General features: G+C 45.1%; 2 protein-coding genes across 3 annotated transcripts; both read left to right on the top strand.

The window, feature by feature from the left end:
• The first annotated feature begins 3005 nt into the window (after positions 1 to 3005).
• On the top strand, positions 3006 to 5687 carry LOC115395081 (GTPase IMAP family member 7-like). Of its 2 annotated transcripts, XM_030100447.1 has the most exons (3): positions 3006 to 3145; positions 3393 to 3969; positions 4844 to 5687. In XM_030100447.1, the coding sequence occupies exons 1-3, from the start codon at positions 3103 to 3105 to the stop codon at positions 4932 to 4934; spliced, it is 711 nt and encodes a 236-aa protein (XP_029956307.1). In that variant the 5' UTR covers positions 3006 to 3102; the 3' UTR covers positions 4935 to 5687. The 2 variants fall into 2 exon arrangements, with proteins under 2 accessions (XP_029956307.1, XP_029956306.1); XM_030100446.1 differs by lacking the exon at positions 4844 to 5687 and having other exon boundaries at positions 3393 to 4767.
• Positions 5688 to 5714: 27 nt separating this feature from the next.
• On the top strand, positions 5715 to 15917 carry LOC115395755 (platelet-derived growth factor receptor beta-like). The gene is made up of 28 exons (XM_030101399.1): positions 5715 to 5873; positions 6376 to 6447; positions 7295 to 7351; positions 7461 to 7555; positions 7643 to 7838; positions 7915 to 8175; positions 8393 to 8523; positions 8614 to 8695; positions 8815 to 8889; positions 9017 to 9200; positions 9391 to 9506; positions 9609 to 9720; positions 9842 to 9941; positions 10034 to 10142; positions 12710 to 12804; positions 12971 to 13103; positions 13190 to 13391; positions 13608 to 13644; positions 13812 to 13876; positions 13964 to 14079; positions 14201 to 14316; positions 14457 to 14579; positions 14670 to 14781; positions 14862 to 14961; positions 15040 to 15145; positions 15235 to 15337; positions 15438 to 15576; positions 15664 to 15917. Exons 3-28 carry the CDS (start codon positions 7303 to 7305, stop codon positions 15743 to 15745), a joined length of 3039 nt encoding a protein of 1012 aa, XP_029957259.1. The 5' UTR covers positions 5715 to 5873; positions 6376 to 6447; positions 7295 to 7302; the 3' UTR covers positions 15746 to 15917.
• The last annotated feature ends 967 nt before the right edge of the window (positions 15918 to 16884 follow it).

Below are 16884 nucleotides of genomic sequence, written 5' to 3'. Positions count from 1 at the left end.
GCCATCACTAGGTATGGCTACCATATTGGTTCAAAGGTGAGAGGTCGCCATCCCGAGTTTGGCGTAGTGTTGAAGCCTTCTGAAATGGAGCAAATTTCCTGGACATCTGCAAGGAATTGCTGTACCCACAATGCACTGCATTAAGGAAAAAAATGGAGGAAAACCCTGAAAAAAACAAAATGTTAAATTCCATGTTTGTACAACATTTTTTTGGGGTGTGAAAACGATGACCGTTTCTACGGCAGCGGCAGAAACACTGAAAGCATTGTAGCTAGCATGTACAGCCATGTGTTTGCACTGGTGAGTGTTTAATAATTAACACACACACACACACACACACACGTGCAGAGAACAATAGGCAATAAACATTAACAATGAGAGTACAGATTTGTATGGGCAGACGACCAAGCTTGTGATTGGAAGTCCAGGAGAATCTGGACTGGGACTCATGACGCTCGGGAGGACGCCATTGGTGTTACGCTCCATCTACTCGAGCATGAGCTGGAGAGCTATTTCATGGTGGCGGCGCGCGCTTCGATCCTCAACTGTCACTGTGACGGAGTCCAGGCCTTATTGTAAGGCTTCACCTTGGGAGTCGTTTTCATAAAGTTGTGTTTTCAGCGGTTCCCAGCACCGTTGCCGTGTGAACAGGCCCCCAGCCGAGATGGCCCTGAAGCTGGAATAGCTTCATTAAAATGACACAGAGACAGAGAGTTGGATGAATTGCCCTGGGTTCCAGGGACAAAGGGAACAAACAATTGATGCCCAGGACGATACTGAATTTAACAACTTCCTCTTCACTCCAGTGACAACAACATCTCTTGAAGATGGTTAATTATAGTTTATTGAACCATTCAGTATCTTCCTAGTGTCTGAGATCTGGCTCAGTGAGGAGAAGAAGGACTTTGAGCTGGTTGGTTAAGAGCTTATTTACGCGAACAGAGAGGTCAAACCCAGCACTCTCTGTTCTGGCTGTGCTACTTTGATAGGCCATGTCTTCTCTGACCTCATGCATACAACAACATACCATTCGTCAGTGAAGTTTGTGATTACTCACCAGTTTTTACTGTGTTTGACAGCAACGGGAATAATTGTCATTGGTCTCTTTTGCTGCTTCGATCTCTTTCTGACCCTCTCGTGTTCACATGGTGTTCTCTCATACCTCATTCACAGTTTCTGTGCTTGGACGCCTGTGGTGAACAGGAAGCTGGGCTGTAAATCAAAGCTCTCTGTTTACCAGTCGCTCCTCATCTCCACCCTCACCTGTGGTCATGAACTTTGGATCATGAGTCATGACCGAGAAAATGAGTTGGAGGATATGGACTGAAACGAGTTTCCTCTACAGGGTGGTGCTGGTCCACGCTCTTCATGATAGAGGGAGAAATTTAGCCAACCAGCTGCTGCTCCTCCACCCAGAGAGGTGCCAGCTGAAGAGCTTCATCTGTTTAGGACGCCCCCTGGTGGTCTATCTTCGCAAGTTTACTGAGTAAGTTTCTATAAACTCCAGCTGCAGGAATATTTAATTAAATTACCTTTTGTTATTATAGCACCAATAACAGCATGAGTCATCTGGCTCCAGACTACCGGTATTCCACATGAGCAGCAAGACACAGTGGAAAGAAATACTCTTTAAACAAGAAGAAACCTGCAGGACCAGACTCGGAGGTGGAGACATTCTGGACTGGAGATGACAAAGAGAGGAAAGAAGAGGACAGACAGATGGCAACAAGCAACAGAATGACAAAAATCCACTCGCTGCAGGCTTGATGGAGGCAAGAGGTTCAGAACACAAACTTCTCACAAGAGTTCTGTTTATGGTGGAATAAGACTGTGAGGGAAGTGAGAAAGGAAAGAAGCTCAGTGCAGCGAAACTCTCACATCGGTCCAAACTTACTGCAGCTTCACTGGAACATGGACCAGTGAGGTCTGAACCAGCTCTAACTATAAACTTTATTCAAGTTTTAAACCTTAACAGTAGAGAAAGTCAGCCTTCTGACCAACACTGGGACCTGGTTGTTCATGAGAGGAGCCTGATAGCGCAACAGGAAGCCAATGAAGAGAAGATAAAATTATAGTGATGTGATCTCAACTGATATTTCCTGTCAGTTCACTCACTACAGAATTTAGAATCAACTGACTGTTTCTGTAGCAGTTATTCAGACACAATGGTAATAAGAATTATAATACTCTATTCTGGAGGTAACAAACACATGGACTGATTTTTCAGTATCACTCTGAGACAGCAGGTTTGTGATTTTAGAAACATTCCAGGCGAAAGACAGCAGTCCTGAAGACGCCACCAGAAGCCCTGGTCTAAAGTAATTCCCAGGTTCCTCACATCTCTCGCATGCTCTGAGCCAAATATAATAACTTCTGCTTAATTTGAGTGCAGAAGCAGAAGATTACAGCTTATCCAAGCTTCCGTGTCTTTAAGACAAACTTCTAGCCTGTCAAGTTGATCAGTACCATCTGGTTTCATAGATAGATAGATCTGAGTATCATCTGCATACATGTTGTGGTGACGTCAACGGCAGCGGGTGTGATACAAATACATTGTAATTGTATGATATAAATGATGATGACAGAGTTACAAGTCACCTTCTCCTGCATGAGTTCAGCTTTACTTTGTGTATCTTCAGTTGCATTACCTTCATTTGAATGAGTACCACCTTTCATTGTCAGCGAGGAAACAACAGGGTTTCATCTCTGTAGATAATAGCTCAAACGTGAAATCACCAGTTAAGAACAAATTGATTCCTGTTCTCACCCTACCTCTTTTTACCTCTCCTTTTTGTGTTTTATTTGTGCTGCTCATTGTGCAGCATTATATAATTGACAGTGGAGAGGGAGGAGGAAGTGTGAAAAAGACTTCATCAGTAGGAGGTTCCATTGGCTGCGCAGCCCTTTTGTTTTGAAGGCCTTCTATCCTCCCTCCGGCGGGGTTTTTTCTCAGACCTGACGTCACCACAGGGGCAAAAACAAACCAGTCTAACAAGTTCCCTCATGTGCTGAACAAGAGCTCTGAGCTGTGCGAGAGATAGCACAGTTCTCCAGGAGACACATAACAACCAGACCAACAGGCAGAAAAACAAGCAGATCAACATGGCCTCACACACCAGCATGATGGAACAGCAGTTCCTGGGAGGTGAGGCTATTTCAAAAGTTGAATTCTTTTGCAATTTAAAAAGAGTGATGCTCTGTATCCGCACTGTGTTTTATCTAGTTTTGTGGAAAGCTGCACGAGTACCACCGAGACGTTAACTAGACATAGAGGTTGGGTTTGTAATGTTAGTGGCTCTGAAAATGATGTGTGTGGTTTAAAAACCTCATTCTGATGTGTCAATTGAGGGTGCAGGAATATAGAATTAATAATGTCATGATATCTGTCACAGATTTGGAAGAGAAGTATCTCAGGATTGTGCTGGTTGGAAAAACTGGATCTGGGAAAAGTGCGTCAGGAAACACCATCCTACAAAGACGAGCCTTTAGAAGCGAGATGACTCCAGCTGGGGTGACCACCCATTGCAAGAAAGAAAGAGGAGTGTTTGAAGGTGCTCATCTGGCTGTGGTCGACACTCCTGGTCTGTTTGACAGGAGAATGCCTGCAGATGACGTGAAGAGAGAGCTTGCCAAGTGCATTTCCTTTGCTGCTCCCGGTCCTCATGTCTTCCTGGTGGTGATCCAGCCCAACAGGTTCACGGAAGAGGAACAACAAACGGTGAGAATCCTCCAGATTTTGTTTGGAGAACAAGCTGCAAAGCACATGATGGTCCTGTTCACCCACGGAGACGCCCTGGAGCACGAGAGAGTTTCCATCGTCTCCTTCATCAGTAAAGATCCAGCTCTGAGTCACTTCGTCCATCAGTGCGGCGGAAGATACCACGTCTTCAACAACTATTCCAGCAACCTTTCTCAGGTCCAGGAGCTGCTGAGGAAGATCTCCCAGATGGTTCAAAGAAACAACGGAAGGTATTACACCAACAGAACCTTTGTAGAAGCTCAGAGGGCCGTGGTTAACAGAAGGACAGAACTTATGAGGACAAACCCAAACATGCCTCCCGCAGAAGCTCAGGCGATAGCTGAGAGCGACAACAGCTTTGTTACGGGGGTTCTAGCTGGGGCGGCTGGAGTGGCAGGAGCCATTGCTCTCGGAGCTCTTTTGCTCTGTAACATAGAGGTTGCTGCGGTTGGAGCGGTTGTACTCTCCAGCAGTGAGGTGGCCGCCAGTGTGGGAGCTGCTGTGGCTCAGGCCGGCGCCGCAGCAGCTCAGGTCGGCAGTGCGGTAGCTGGAACTGCTGCGTTCAGGATGGCGGTATCAAAGGCACCCTGTGTTATCCAGTAATGATCTGAGGTTGTGAGGATTCGTCTACATCCCTTTGAATTTGAATTTTATTTTAATTTAAGTCAAATTTTGAATTTGAATTTGAATTTTAAAGCGCTTTAAAGTAGGTTGATATCAATAATCAGGTTTGAAACAAGGTGAAGGTTCAATTTAAACTAACTATAGGCATACATTTAAAGTTAATGGAAAGGTCTGAAATCAGGTTTGCGGTGGAGAAGTCTAAATTCTGGTTCTATGTACGATTATGAACTATGACGGATGTGGTGGGTTTGAAGACGGCACGGGGCTGTGTGTTTTTATCATTCTGATTGTTAATGAGTAATAAACAGCGGTAATGGGAAGAAGATTCATTGATCTGAAAATCTGTTTCACTTTGTTCTGTTAACTGTGCTTTTAATGAATAAATGAATTTATTCATCCATTCATTCACTTGGTTTTTAATTTATTAATGCAATGATTTCTTATTGAATGTCAATGATTCATATCAACTGTAATAAACAGGTCTGTCATGGTAAAGTGGGGATCAGGTTTGGACCTGGCCTCTCCTCTCAGGGATCCTGCACCTCGGTCTGGTCTCCAGTTTATGAGTTAACGATGTGAGGACAGATCAGGACCAGTTTCTGGAATGCAGTACCAGGTCCAGCCAGCAGGGAGCACTCCTACCTCTGTTTTCCCACAGGTTTGAATGTTTCTCTCCAGGTGTAACTATAAAAACCTTTCTTTAACGCCTTTATCTCTCAGGATTACCCAGTCCGATGGGCTGGTCCGTACCCAGTGCAAACCAGGCCAAAGCACTTCAAACTCAATTCATGTACACATCTTTTTTCTTTACCGCATCATCCTACCTCTGATGACAGAATCTTCATAGGTAATATAAGCAAACCAAACCCGTTCACACCAGTCTGAACCCGTTTACACCATGTGAGAACCAGTCTGAACCATTTGAAACTGGATTTAACCAGTCGCTGCTGACACAAATCAGTTCAAACCAGTCATCATCTCCAGAGACCAGGACACCCCCAGTTTGAAACTCTTACGAAATTTAGATTCCAAGATTAAGTAAAAGTACTCAGGAATACTCAGGAGCAGTGATGATACCGCAGTACACCAAGACGCCATGTAACTCCGACAACAGCTGATTGATCGCCAAGTATTGACCTCCTGATACAGACAGAGAGCGAGAGAGAGAGAGAGACTGCAGTTTGTGTCTGGTTTTCACTGCTTCATTAAGTAAAGTGAGGTTTGTGTGTGTGTGTGTGTGTGTGTGTGTGTGTGTGTGTGGACTTCCTTACTCAGATTGAAAACAGACGTCTTCTCTCTCTCTCTCTCTCTCTCTCACTCTCTCTCTCACCCTCCCCTTCTCTCCCCTCAGCTCTGCAGACTCTCTATGAGTCCATTTGTTTCCACTCGTCGTTCATCTGGAATGAAGTCAGAGACGAAGACTGGAGAGGAAGAGGAGGGAGGAAGAGACAGAGAGAGAGTGAGAGACGTGAGGACGAAGGAAGAGAGAAAACAGGATCTGGAGCAGAAGGTTTGAAAAACTCAATCTTTTCTCACTTTTTTTGGTTCATCGTTCCAAGCAGTGTTGCTGTGTACTGGAACTCGACACACTACAGACTGAATGTACCGAATACCACACAGAGTAACGGCGGGCAGATCAGATATTCTACAACGGCTGCGGTGTTGCCAACGTTTTCATCCATGTTTGTTTTTAAACTCAACTTTCTGAAAGTAAAGTTTGGAGTGTTGCATTTAAAGAGCCAAACTCAAAGTGTAGTACAAATCGAGTGACGTAGTTCAAAAGTCTTTTATGCATGAAGTGTCATATACCGAAAAGTTGCGTTTATCTAGTGGAAAATGTGTCCTACTTGAAAAGTGTGGTGTTTTTAAAGTGTTCCACAAATAAAGCGTCTGAAGATGTAAACTTTCATGTCACACACTCAGATTATTGTTTATATAAACTGTACAGTGTAAATACATCTGAAGTCTCATAAACAGATGAAATTCAGCTCTGACTCTGTATCTTCCCACAGCTGTCAGTCATCCTGTTTGGACCAATCAGGTGGCAGAGAGAGCCAGCATCGCCATGACAGAGTGACGGCCAGGTGAGACACGGTCTGTCCTCACAGGTCCCCTTCATCCTCTCACAACTTCACTGCGCCATGGAGGCTCAGGCAGCTGCCGGGTCCCGATTGGCCACGCTAGGCTGGGCTGTGATTGGCCGGCGCGCCAAGCTGCTGCCGACAGGAAATATTTCCCTGTTTATTTTCTTCTTCGGTGGTGGCCTCACATTCCTCCTGCACGCAGAGCCAGGCCGCTGGTTGGCCGAGGTCCCAGGAGGCCGCACTCCGATTGGACGGCTTCAGTCTGTGGAAACACTCAGAGACTCGGAGGAATGTGTTCATGTCTGTTAGAGGCATCAGAGAGAGAGAAGCCATTCAGCAGTAGTGCTCTGGAGTTCTGATCCTTAGAACTGCTGTAAAATACTACGCCGAAGTACTAGAGTACTAAGATCTTAGGCTACAGGGCAGGGAGAGTCAACATACACACATTTGATGCCATAGAAATAGAAGGACAGAAGCTGAGTGGATAAAGAAAGTCATCCCAGAAGTGTAAACCTACAGAAGCAACGCTCATGTAAAGATCTTGACTGAACTTGAAGCTTCATCAGAGGAGGCTTGAAGCCTGACGTGTTGGCTTTGTGGACTGAAATGAGCTGACTCCAACGGAACAGAGTCCACTGTAGGAACTGTAGGAACCTGCAGGGAGCAGCAACTACATCCTGCTATCTGTGACAAACCGACATGACTCACACTGAAAACTTTTGGATCAGCTGGAGTAGTACTGAGCAGTGCTTCTCATATTAATGGGTATTGCATGTGCCACGAGGCACCAGGATGCATTTTGTTCTTGGTCCTGATCTGCGATTGGTTCTCTCTCTCTTCTCTTAAGGCAGAGCCATGATGGCAAGCATCAGAAAACATCTGAACCTTCTGCACCTTCTGTTAGGTATGTATCAAATTAAGGTACTTCCACAGACAAAAACTAGATCCTCGTACGCTCGACGAATCAGTCGTCCCTCTGAGAGAGTGAAGTTCACCCTGAACCTTGTCTGCAGGCGTGATTTTCATTGGTCTTGATGGGGTTGATTCTCTGGAGTTGGTACCTTCAGCCTCTCAAGTCCTGCTGGACTCAAACTCCAACTACACAGTGGTCAGTGTCACCTGTCAGTGTGTGTGTGTGTCTTCAGGTGTGTTCAAGTGCCAGTGTGTGTCTTCAGGTGCTGGTGTGCGTCCTCAGGTGTGTTCTGGGTGGAGCGAGGTGACGTGGAGGTTAACTGAGGACTCTCAGGTGGAAGGCGTCGTGGTCCAGAATCAGGGGTCCAGTAGCGAGCTGCAGCTGGTTAACGCTACCTGGAGGAATTCTGGAAGATACACCTGTGAGGAGGAGTCATCTGACCAGAGTCGATATGTGGACATATTCATTCCGGGAAAAGGTAGACGTCCTCACGTCTCTCCTCTGAGGTGGTTTGTGTCCATTCTGAGGTAATCCTGTCTGACCTGTCCCCTCAGGTCCGGATGAGTGGTTCATCCCGTCGGTTCCAGGTTTGGTGATGAAGGAGACAGAGGAAGACACCATCCCCTGCGTGGTGTCTGACCCCCATCTCAATGTCTCTCTGTACGAGCACGGCAAACAGACAGCCGTTGTCGGGATGGCGTACGAGCCGGGACGCGGCTTCACGGGACATCTCAACGACACGTCGTACGTCTGTGTCGCCGTTCGAGGACACGAGGAAAAAACTTCCCAGGTGTTCTATGTCTTCAGCATTGTAGGTGAGACACCTGTCTGTCCCTTATATTTCAATTTCATGTGTTTGAGTCTCACCTGTCCACCTCACCTGTCTGTCCCTCCTCAATCTGTCTCTCACCAGTTATCTGTCACTTGTCTGTCTGTGACATGTTTGAATTGCCTGTGTCTCACCTTTCTGTTTCTCAACTATCTTTACCACGTCTGTCTCACCTGCCTGTCTCTCACCTGTCTGTGTGTCAGTGCCTAAGGTGATGGAGGTGGATCTATGGGTGTCCAGCAGTGTGTTGAAGAGGGGGGAGGTGCTCACAGTGACCTGTACTGTCAGAGACACTGAGATGGTTTTCTTCTCTTGGAACTTTCCCCGTAGTCAGGTACTGCCTGTCTGCCTGCCTGTCCGTCCGTCCGTCTGTCTGTCTGTCTGTCTGTAATAAAGGTATTTAAGGTGATGTTTTCCTCCACAGGACATCCAGCCTCTGACAGAATTTCTACCCAATCAGATCCGTTCCTTCATTAACATCACCGCGGTGACGGCAGCGGATTCAGGTGTGCAGCCGCCTGACAGACAGAGGCAGAGGTTTCAATGGGAAAACTCCGGGTTGCTATGGAAACTAACCAGCTGTTGCTCTCTGGTTGCCATAGTGAAGACCCTTTGTTATCTGCAGGTGTGTATGCGTGTGAAGTTCAGGAGACGAAGGAGGGACGGACTGTGGAGAAAAATGTTACAGTGAGAGTGCTGGGTTAGTGCGCACACACACACACACACACACACCTACACACACACACACACACACACACACACACACGCACACACTCGCACACACCAAAACCTCTCCGTGCTAATAGGTATATTGCACGTGTGTGTAGATCGGGGGTACGTCTACCTGTGGCCTTCAGGGGAGGCCAACACGTCGTCCCTCCTCCATCACACGGTGGAGTTCAGCGTGGAGATCGATGCCCACCCACCTCCAACCGTCCAGTGGACACGAAACAACCAGACGATCGCCACGGAAACCACTTCTACTGCCACCAAGCACATAACGGGCAGTAGGTGAGTCCAACAACAACAACAACCACGACAAGCCGACTGCTAATGTTTGTTTGTGTGTCCTCACTGTTTTCTCTCTTTGACCTTCTTGATAAAATAAAAGTTCAGACTCTTCTCTGTGATTGGTCGACACACAGTGTCCCCACTTTTGTGGACCAGCTGATGGAGCGAAGCGTGGCTGTTTGATTGACAGGTATATGAGCACATTGAGGCTGGTGCGGGTGCAGCTGGATCAGGCAGGAAGTTACGCGGCAACAGCGTCCAATGAAGACGATGAAGACCAGGTCATCTTCCAGCTGGAGGTCAAAGGTCAGAGAGAGCATTACTAGCAAGTCATAGAGAAAATTCTACGTGACAATGACTATGTGCGTGTGTGTGTGTGTGTGTGTGTGTGTGTGTGTGTGTGTGTAGCTGCCCCAAGGATCACGGCTCTCTCAGAGGTTGACAGTAAAACTGTACTGTGTGTCAGTGAGGGAACTCCGCCCCCTACAGTCACCTGGTACACCTGTCACAACTCCGACGGGTAAACACACTCTCTCACACACACACACACACACACACACACACACACACACACACACACACACACACACACACACACACACACACACACACACGGTCACGTGCTTCTGGACTTGCTGCAGGTGCAGCACTTCGAGTGGCAGCTGGACGAGCCTCCTAGAATCCTCGGAGGGCGTGACTCTGCAGAGCAACGTCAGTCAGGTGGAAAGGGGCGTCGCCCAGGTAAACAGCAACATGAGCAATGTGGCATCACCAGGCAGGAAGAGTATAAGGTTCATCAGGACGGTCGCCTGCCATTTGTCTCACTTGTGCAGGTACGCAGTGTGTTGACTCTCCAGTCTCTCAACTCTGTGTCGGCCGTCCGCTGTGAAGTGAGAAACTCTGCAGGAGGACGAGCACGCGACCTCCGAGTACTCTCTACTTGTGAGCATGGCCGTTTCTTCCTATAGGCCAACTAGGCGAATGCCTAGGGCCCCCAAGCCACCAGGGGGCCCCAAAGCTGCATGTTCAATCTCTTCTGAGGATAATTGAAATGTCCTGTTTTTATCTGTAGCTAGCTCTTGTGTTTATTACACCTCTTATATGCTTAAAAATAAACGTTGGATATAATAAACTGCAATGATAAGCTGTGGCTGGTGCTTCTGTGGCGTCTGTTGGACCGCACTGTCACACAGCAAGTGACGTCACGTAGCGGCCGCCGACAGGTATGATGGGAATGATTGACAGCTACCCGGCATTAATGGCATCGAAAAGAAATAATCCCAGCGGAGCGGAAAAACGGAAGAAAAAGAAGAATGAGGAAGAAAAACGTTCAAAGGATAAAGGTAAGTCATTTGTTGGTGATGTGGGCTGGAGAGGTGGAGGTGAAACGAAGTTTTTTTTTGTGTGTTTTTTTTTGCAAGTTTGTTTATTTGTCCCACTTGCCAGCTGGCTAGCGTCGGATAAATGTTAGCCTGCTGCCGGATATTATCTGTTCGTCACAAACTCAGCTTTAATGTTTGTGTCATGAAAGTTGGCCTGTCTTACCGTGGGAATGATTGGCTGACTCCGTAGACCCGTTCATTCAGATGGATGGAGAGGAGGAGAGGAGAGGAGGGAGGGCATGTTGTTGTGGTAGTCTGCTCTGTCAGTGTTCAGTGGAAGTTGTCTCAAAATATTTTACACTTTATTTTATGATTAGTTAGAATTAATTTACTAAGTTTAGTGTGTATTGTATAGGGCTGTAATTAGGGACCGAGCCTGGAGGGCAAGGTCTCTACATGGTTCTTAAAACTGCTACTGTTTTGTTTAGTTTTTAATTTAAAGAACTGTTTTAAAGGTTTGTTTTTAATCTATTAATCAATCAACATTTATTTAATAGAGCCCTTTACAACACATACAGTGACCAAAGTGTGTTCCAACAAAATTAAAGCATATGAATAAAAATAACTACATCATTTAAAGCCAATAAAGCAAATAATAAAACAAGATTAAACCAATAAAAACAAATACAAGGAATTTATTTGATTATTGTATTTTAATTGATGTATAAATATTATTCATGGCGTTTTATCCTTATTTCAGACTTTTGTGGCAGTTTTTTTTGTCTCAGTTTTATTACTTTAGTACAATTTGTAAACTATTGCAGAAAACTCTAAAAAGTGGCAACTTTGTCAATCAATCAATCAATTTATTTTTGTATAGCCCAGTATCACAACAACAGCTGCCTCAGAGGCTTCAAAATGTTACATTGATTGGTAAAAATAAAAACAGTGAATAAGCATAATGTTAATATGTCAAATTCACTTTGTAACTGGATACAAACTTTAAAGGGACACTGTACATCACAATGTTTAATATAAAAACAGATTGCCAGTAATTTTAATTTTCTGTATTACTGCAACAACACTAATAATAAAACAGAATATGTACTCAGGATCTATTTTTTGCTTGATAACCTAATGAGCTTTGTCTTTGCAGGAGCAATTCTAAAATATTTCGGAGCTCCAGACATCGAGCCTGAGTGATCGTCCGAACATCCTGACCCGGAAGCCCTGGGACCATCAGGTATCTCCTTCTGTCCAGGAAGCTCCAGAACAATCGCTAACATCAGAACCTCTTTCTGCCCAGGAAGCATTGGAGCAGAAGAAGATACAAATACAAACTCTGAGAGCAACTCCCTGTGTTGTGTCTACCTTGGCAAGTGTGCTCACACCCGGTCAGACCCCTTTCATTGATGGTAAACTTCAACCAGGTCAAATTTTTCCATTACTCAACCTTTCCATAACCCCACCTCACAATTTTAAGCAGTGGTTTGTTTTGATTGTTGCACTTTAAAATACATGTTGATTTGTGATGTTTTCTTATTTGAAATAAACGTGTTTCTTTTTATAAACACTCAATCTGTTTTATTTATTGACATGTAGAGGATGGTTTTCCTCGTATTATAGTTTTATCGGTTTAACTTGCCTGAGTGGCTCAACTCTTCAGACGTTTGATTTTAACTGTAGCCTGGGCTTAGTAGACCATCTAAAGGGTTAGGAATCTCTTCTTCACAGTCTGACAAAATAGGGGCCCCCAGACAACATCTGGCCTAGGGCCCCCATGAAGCTAGAAACGGCCCTGCTTGTGAGTATTAATACTGCAATAATAATACCTGTGTACCTGAGTACACAGGTATTATTATAATGTACCTGAGTAATAATACCTATGATTACTAATACAGCACTGTTAGTGACCTGAAAATACTAATACTGGAGTGCTACTGATCTTTAATGTGTAAGAGCATGAGAACTGCAGGTATAGGTATCAGTGCATCCTTAATTTTGATAGTAGCTATACTGCAATGCCACTAATAATACCAGTGAGTATTAGCAGTTTAGTTTACTGTAGTTTTTGTGCAGCTGGCTTCCTTTTTGGTTCCATTCCTGTCTGTCTCTACATTTTTGTCTTCATCTGGGAAATTCACAAACATTACATCTTCCTATCTGTCTCTACCTCTTTGTCTGCAGCTCTCCTGTCCCAGGTTGCCGTGCTCGTTGTAGTTTTGGTTCTTGTCATTGTTGCTGTCATCTTTCTCATCATCCTCATCGTCCTCTGGAGAAAGGTCAGCATCCACGGCTCAGTACCAGAGAAGTATTTGATGTCTTGCAGTATTTTTTGCTCCGTAGCATTTTTACTACTTTGGTTTTTATTGTACTTGAAGATTTGTAGCATCTGTCAATTGTTGTGCTTTAGTATTTGGGTCCCTTGTTTTTGTTTTCTGTTGGCAGAAGCCTGGTTATGAAGTACGTTGGAAAGTGATTGAGACAGTTAGTCCTGATGGACAGCAGTACACCTACCTTGACCCCACCCACCTACCCTACAATGCCACCTGGGAAATACCACGAGACCGTATAGTACTAGGTATTTTATTCAGAGTTTTGCAGTACTGTGTCTACTACAATATAAACTACTCTGTGCAGTAAAGTGTAACCCCTTCTGTGTTTCAGGTCAGGTTCTGGGTTCAGGTGCATTTGGACGTGTTGTCGAGGCAACTGTCTCTGGCCTGATTCACTCTGATTCTACAACTAAAGTGGCTGTAAAGATGGTGAAACGTACGTCTGCACATGACCCACCAAGTGCTACAGTATATGGTGGAGTGGTACATCACACAAGCAATGTGAGAGAGCGGAGAGCCACATTGCACCATGGGTAACTGCAGCAGAATCTAGATCTTGGGATGTGGACTGTACCTTTACTGAGGGAATTAGATTTGCTGGTGTGGGAGGTTGAGAATTACCCACTGGATATATTTAAGCTAACCTCCATGCACAGCATTGCCTCTAGAACAAAATATGATAAAGGGTTTTCTTGTACCAAGTCAGGCAACTGGATGAGGGACTCTGAGCAACTTGCGGTCATATTCAGAAGTCCCAGGATGGAAGCCATGCAGTCTGTGGAGAGGGTCACCTTCCTTTGACCTAAAGTTAGAGTGAGGAAAACTTTGGCTGCTGTTGGTGCTTCTTCGCCAAACAGTAACTCAGAGTGTTCAGCCTTCTTCAGGCGTCTTTAACCATCTCCCTGCAGACATGATCCATTCTACATTTTTTTACGGACTTGGAGAATTGGAAGCCAATGGTGAACTACCTGCAGAAGAACAAGCATTCCTTCCTCCAAGGAGACACTCAGAGTGGGAGGTGATTATGCGCACAGACGCACGCACGCACGCACGCACGCACGCAGAAGCGCTCACACAATGTCCCACCTCCTCTCCATCTCTACAGTGATGGTGGCTACATGGACATGAACAAAGAGGAGAGCGTTCAGTATGTCGCCATGAAGGAGCTCAACTATGCCGACATCGAACCCGCAGTATATGAGACCCCGGACACGCCTGCAGGTGACGTCCTCTCACACCTGTATCACACCTGTACACTTTTCTCGTGGCACTTCATGTGTTCATCTGAGTGAATCCTGTCAGTGGTTGTGACCTTTGAAATGTCAACTCTTTTGTTTTCCAGACCAGCAGGAGGCTCCAGCGCTCCTCCTCAGTGACTCTCCCCTCCTCAGCCTGCAGGACCTTCTCAGTTTCTCCTTCCAGGTCTCTCAGGCCATGAACTTCCTGTCCTCTAGAAAGGTACACCACTGATTCTCACCTAGGCCACAAATAACCCACAACTAAAACTAACACACATATAATGATTCATATTGCCACATTGTCTGCATGTTGTTGCACTGACGTGTTGCGTTGCTGACCGCCGTGCTGCCTGTGTGCAGTGTGTCCACAGAGACCTGGCAGCGAGGAACGTGCTGGTGTGCGAGGGGAAGCTGGTGAAGGTCGGGGACTTCGGATTGGCTCGAGACATGCTAAAGGATCAAAATTACGTCGCCCGTGGAAACGTGAGTTTTGGAGCTGCTGAAATTAAACATGGGACGGGGTGATGACGTCATCAGATGAGGTGATGATCTGGGCGTGTGATTGGCCGTCAGAGCTTCCTGCCATTGAAGTGGATGGCTCCAGAGAGTATCTTCCAGAACGTCTACAGCTCTCAGAGTGACGTGTGGTCCTACGGAGTGCTGCTGTGGGAGATCTTCTCTCTGGGTATCTACCGGGACAACCACAGCTAACCAACATAACCAGCGTAACCAAAACACCCCATAACCAGTCCCCGTTGGTCCCAGGTTCCAGTCCGTACTCTGAACTGCCCATGACCCAGGAGTTCTGCTCCGCTCTGAAGAGAGGACACAGGATGAGTCGGCCACAACACGCTCCTCCTCACATGTATGACAAATACACACAGACACAGAAACATACAAATACACACAAACGCACTCAGGTGTGTGTGTCATGTGGCTGCAGGTATGAACTGATGAAGCAGTGCTGGGACGACAAGCCTCAGTCCAGACCATCTTTCTCCTCAATAGTAGCCACTGTGGGGAACCTGCTCAGTGATGACTACAAGCAGGTACAAACACACATACAAACACACAAACAAACACACACAGGGTCGTAAACGGACATGAACCGAAACTCATGTTGTTTGTTGTGTGTTAGCGTTACCTGCAGCTGACTGAAGAGTTCGTGAAAGGAAAAAATCCTGCTGTCAATCAGTCAAGACTGAGTTCATCCAGACAGGAAGACAACAGAGACACACACGGTAACACACACACACACAGACACACAGACACACACACACACACACACACACATACACGCTGGCAGTCGGTTAAATCTGAAGCCCTGCCCTCTTTTTTCAGGAAGCTCCGCCCCTCAGGTGACAGTTGACCTCTTGGAGGCGGAGCCAGTGGAGGCGGGCCCCTCTCACGGTACTTACATCCTCCCTGCCGCTGACGTCACCATAGAAACTGACAGCAACGCTGCGCTGGACGCAGTCAGGTCGCCATCACTCGTCTATTCACTCGGTAAATAAACATGTTCATTTTAAAATTCAATTTAATTTACTGTCACCATTCCTGTCGGCAGCCCTCAGCTGGACGAATCTCTGGTGGAGCCTCCTACAGCGCCCCCTGCAGACCAGGAGGAGGAGGAGGAGAGCAACCTTTGATGCTTTCAGCACTCTGAAAAACAAGGTGCTGGGCTAAGAAGTGTTGACCTCCAGGCCGAACTCTTGTATACTCTCATGTATTCTGATAGTTTGAGCTTCTGTTTATTAAACTGCTTCTAGATTCTGACGCAAGCGTCCAATAAAGTATGTTCATTCCTCTGAATCTCACTGTCTCCTCCTCCTGCTCCTCCTCTTACAGGATGCTTTTTTTATGCAAAAAATGCAAACGTGGCTGAAGACTCAAAGACGTGTCACTCAATCTGACTTTAATCAATCACAACAGTACTAATCCATAATCACAATCATGAAAATAATTAAAACCAGTAATGACAAATAAGAACAATCATATTCAATAATAACTAACCATAAACAACATAAATGACAACAAACAACTACATAGTGTTCCAATATTGATAATCAAATCTAATCATTAATAAATAATAATAAATAACATTCATCACTATAGCTGATCATGATCAATATTAATCATATCAATAAAAATCCACAACTAAGCATAAAAATCACAACTGTCATAACCAATAATATACAGTCATAGCTAATCTTAGCCAACCCATATCCTAATCAACCATAGCAATCACAACCATTCATAACAATAATCACCATATTGGAAATAATAACCTTCAAAATCACAACAATATCAACCAATGAAAACCAATCACAGCAATCATAGCCAATAATCATCCATAATCACCAACCTTAACAGCTCCAACTAATCCTCACAAACATACCCAACCACAATGAAAGAAACAATCCTTACTGATCACTGTTCACTTAGCAATAACCAATCCTAACTAAGCACTGCCTGCTTCAACCAGCCATAACCAGTAAGAATATTAATAATAATGAACAAACTTGATCGAATGAATTTGGAAAAATCCTAAAACGTTTAGCAATCATGATCAAAGTAACTAGTGAAGGACAATCATAAACAATCAAAAGGAATGTTGCTAGTGATGGTTATCAACTAAAAACAACAGTCAATAATAACACTAGCAATATTAACCAAGCATAACAATCGTAACTGATTCTAAAAAATGACAATCATAAATAATAATAATGATGATGACTAATGACCTAACCTAAAAAAATCAGATCAATCAAAACTCAACAATCAACAA

The sequence above is a fragment of the Salarias fasciatus genome, chromosome 10 (genome assembly GCF_902148845.1).
Source record: "Salarias fasciatus chromosome 10, fSalaFa1.1, whole genome shotgun sequence".
Classification (NCBI taxonomy): domain Eukaryota; kingdom Metazoa; phylum Chordata; class Actinopteri; order Blenniiformes; family Blenniidae; genus Salarias; species Salarias fasciatus.
Note: the sequence above shows the minus strand (reverse complement) of the source record. Positions and strands in the feature narration are given on the sequence as shown.

Coding starts and splice junctions, on each gene's coding strand:
- LOC115395081 (XM_030100446.1), top strand. CDS start 3,103: ATGGCCTCACACACCAGCATGATGGAACAGCAGTTCCTGGGAG. Junction 3,146..3,392: donor GGAACAGCAGTTCCTGGGAG/GTGAGGCTATTT, acceptor TATCTGTCACAG/ATTTGGAAGAGAAGTATCTC.
- LOC115395755 (XM_030101399.1), top strand. CDS start 7,303: ATGATGGCAAGCATCAGAAAACATCTGAACCTTCTGCACCTTCTGTTA. Junction 7,839..7,914: donor CATATTCATTCCGGGAAAAG/GTAGACGTCCTC, acceptor CTGTCCCCTCAG/GTCCGGATGAGTGGTTCATC. Junction 9,942..10,033: donor TGGAAAGGGGCGTCGCCCAG/GTAAACAGCAAC, acceptor TCACTTGTGCAG/GTACGCAGTGTGTTGACTCT.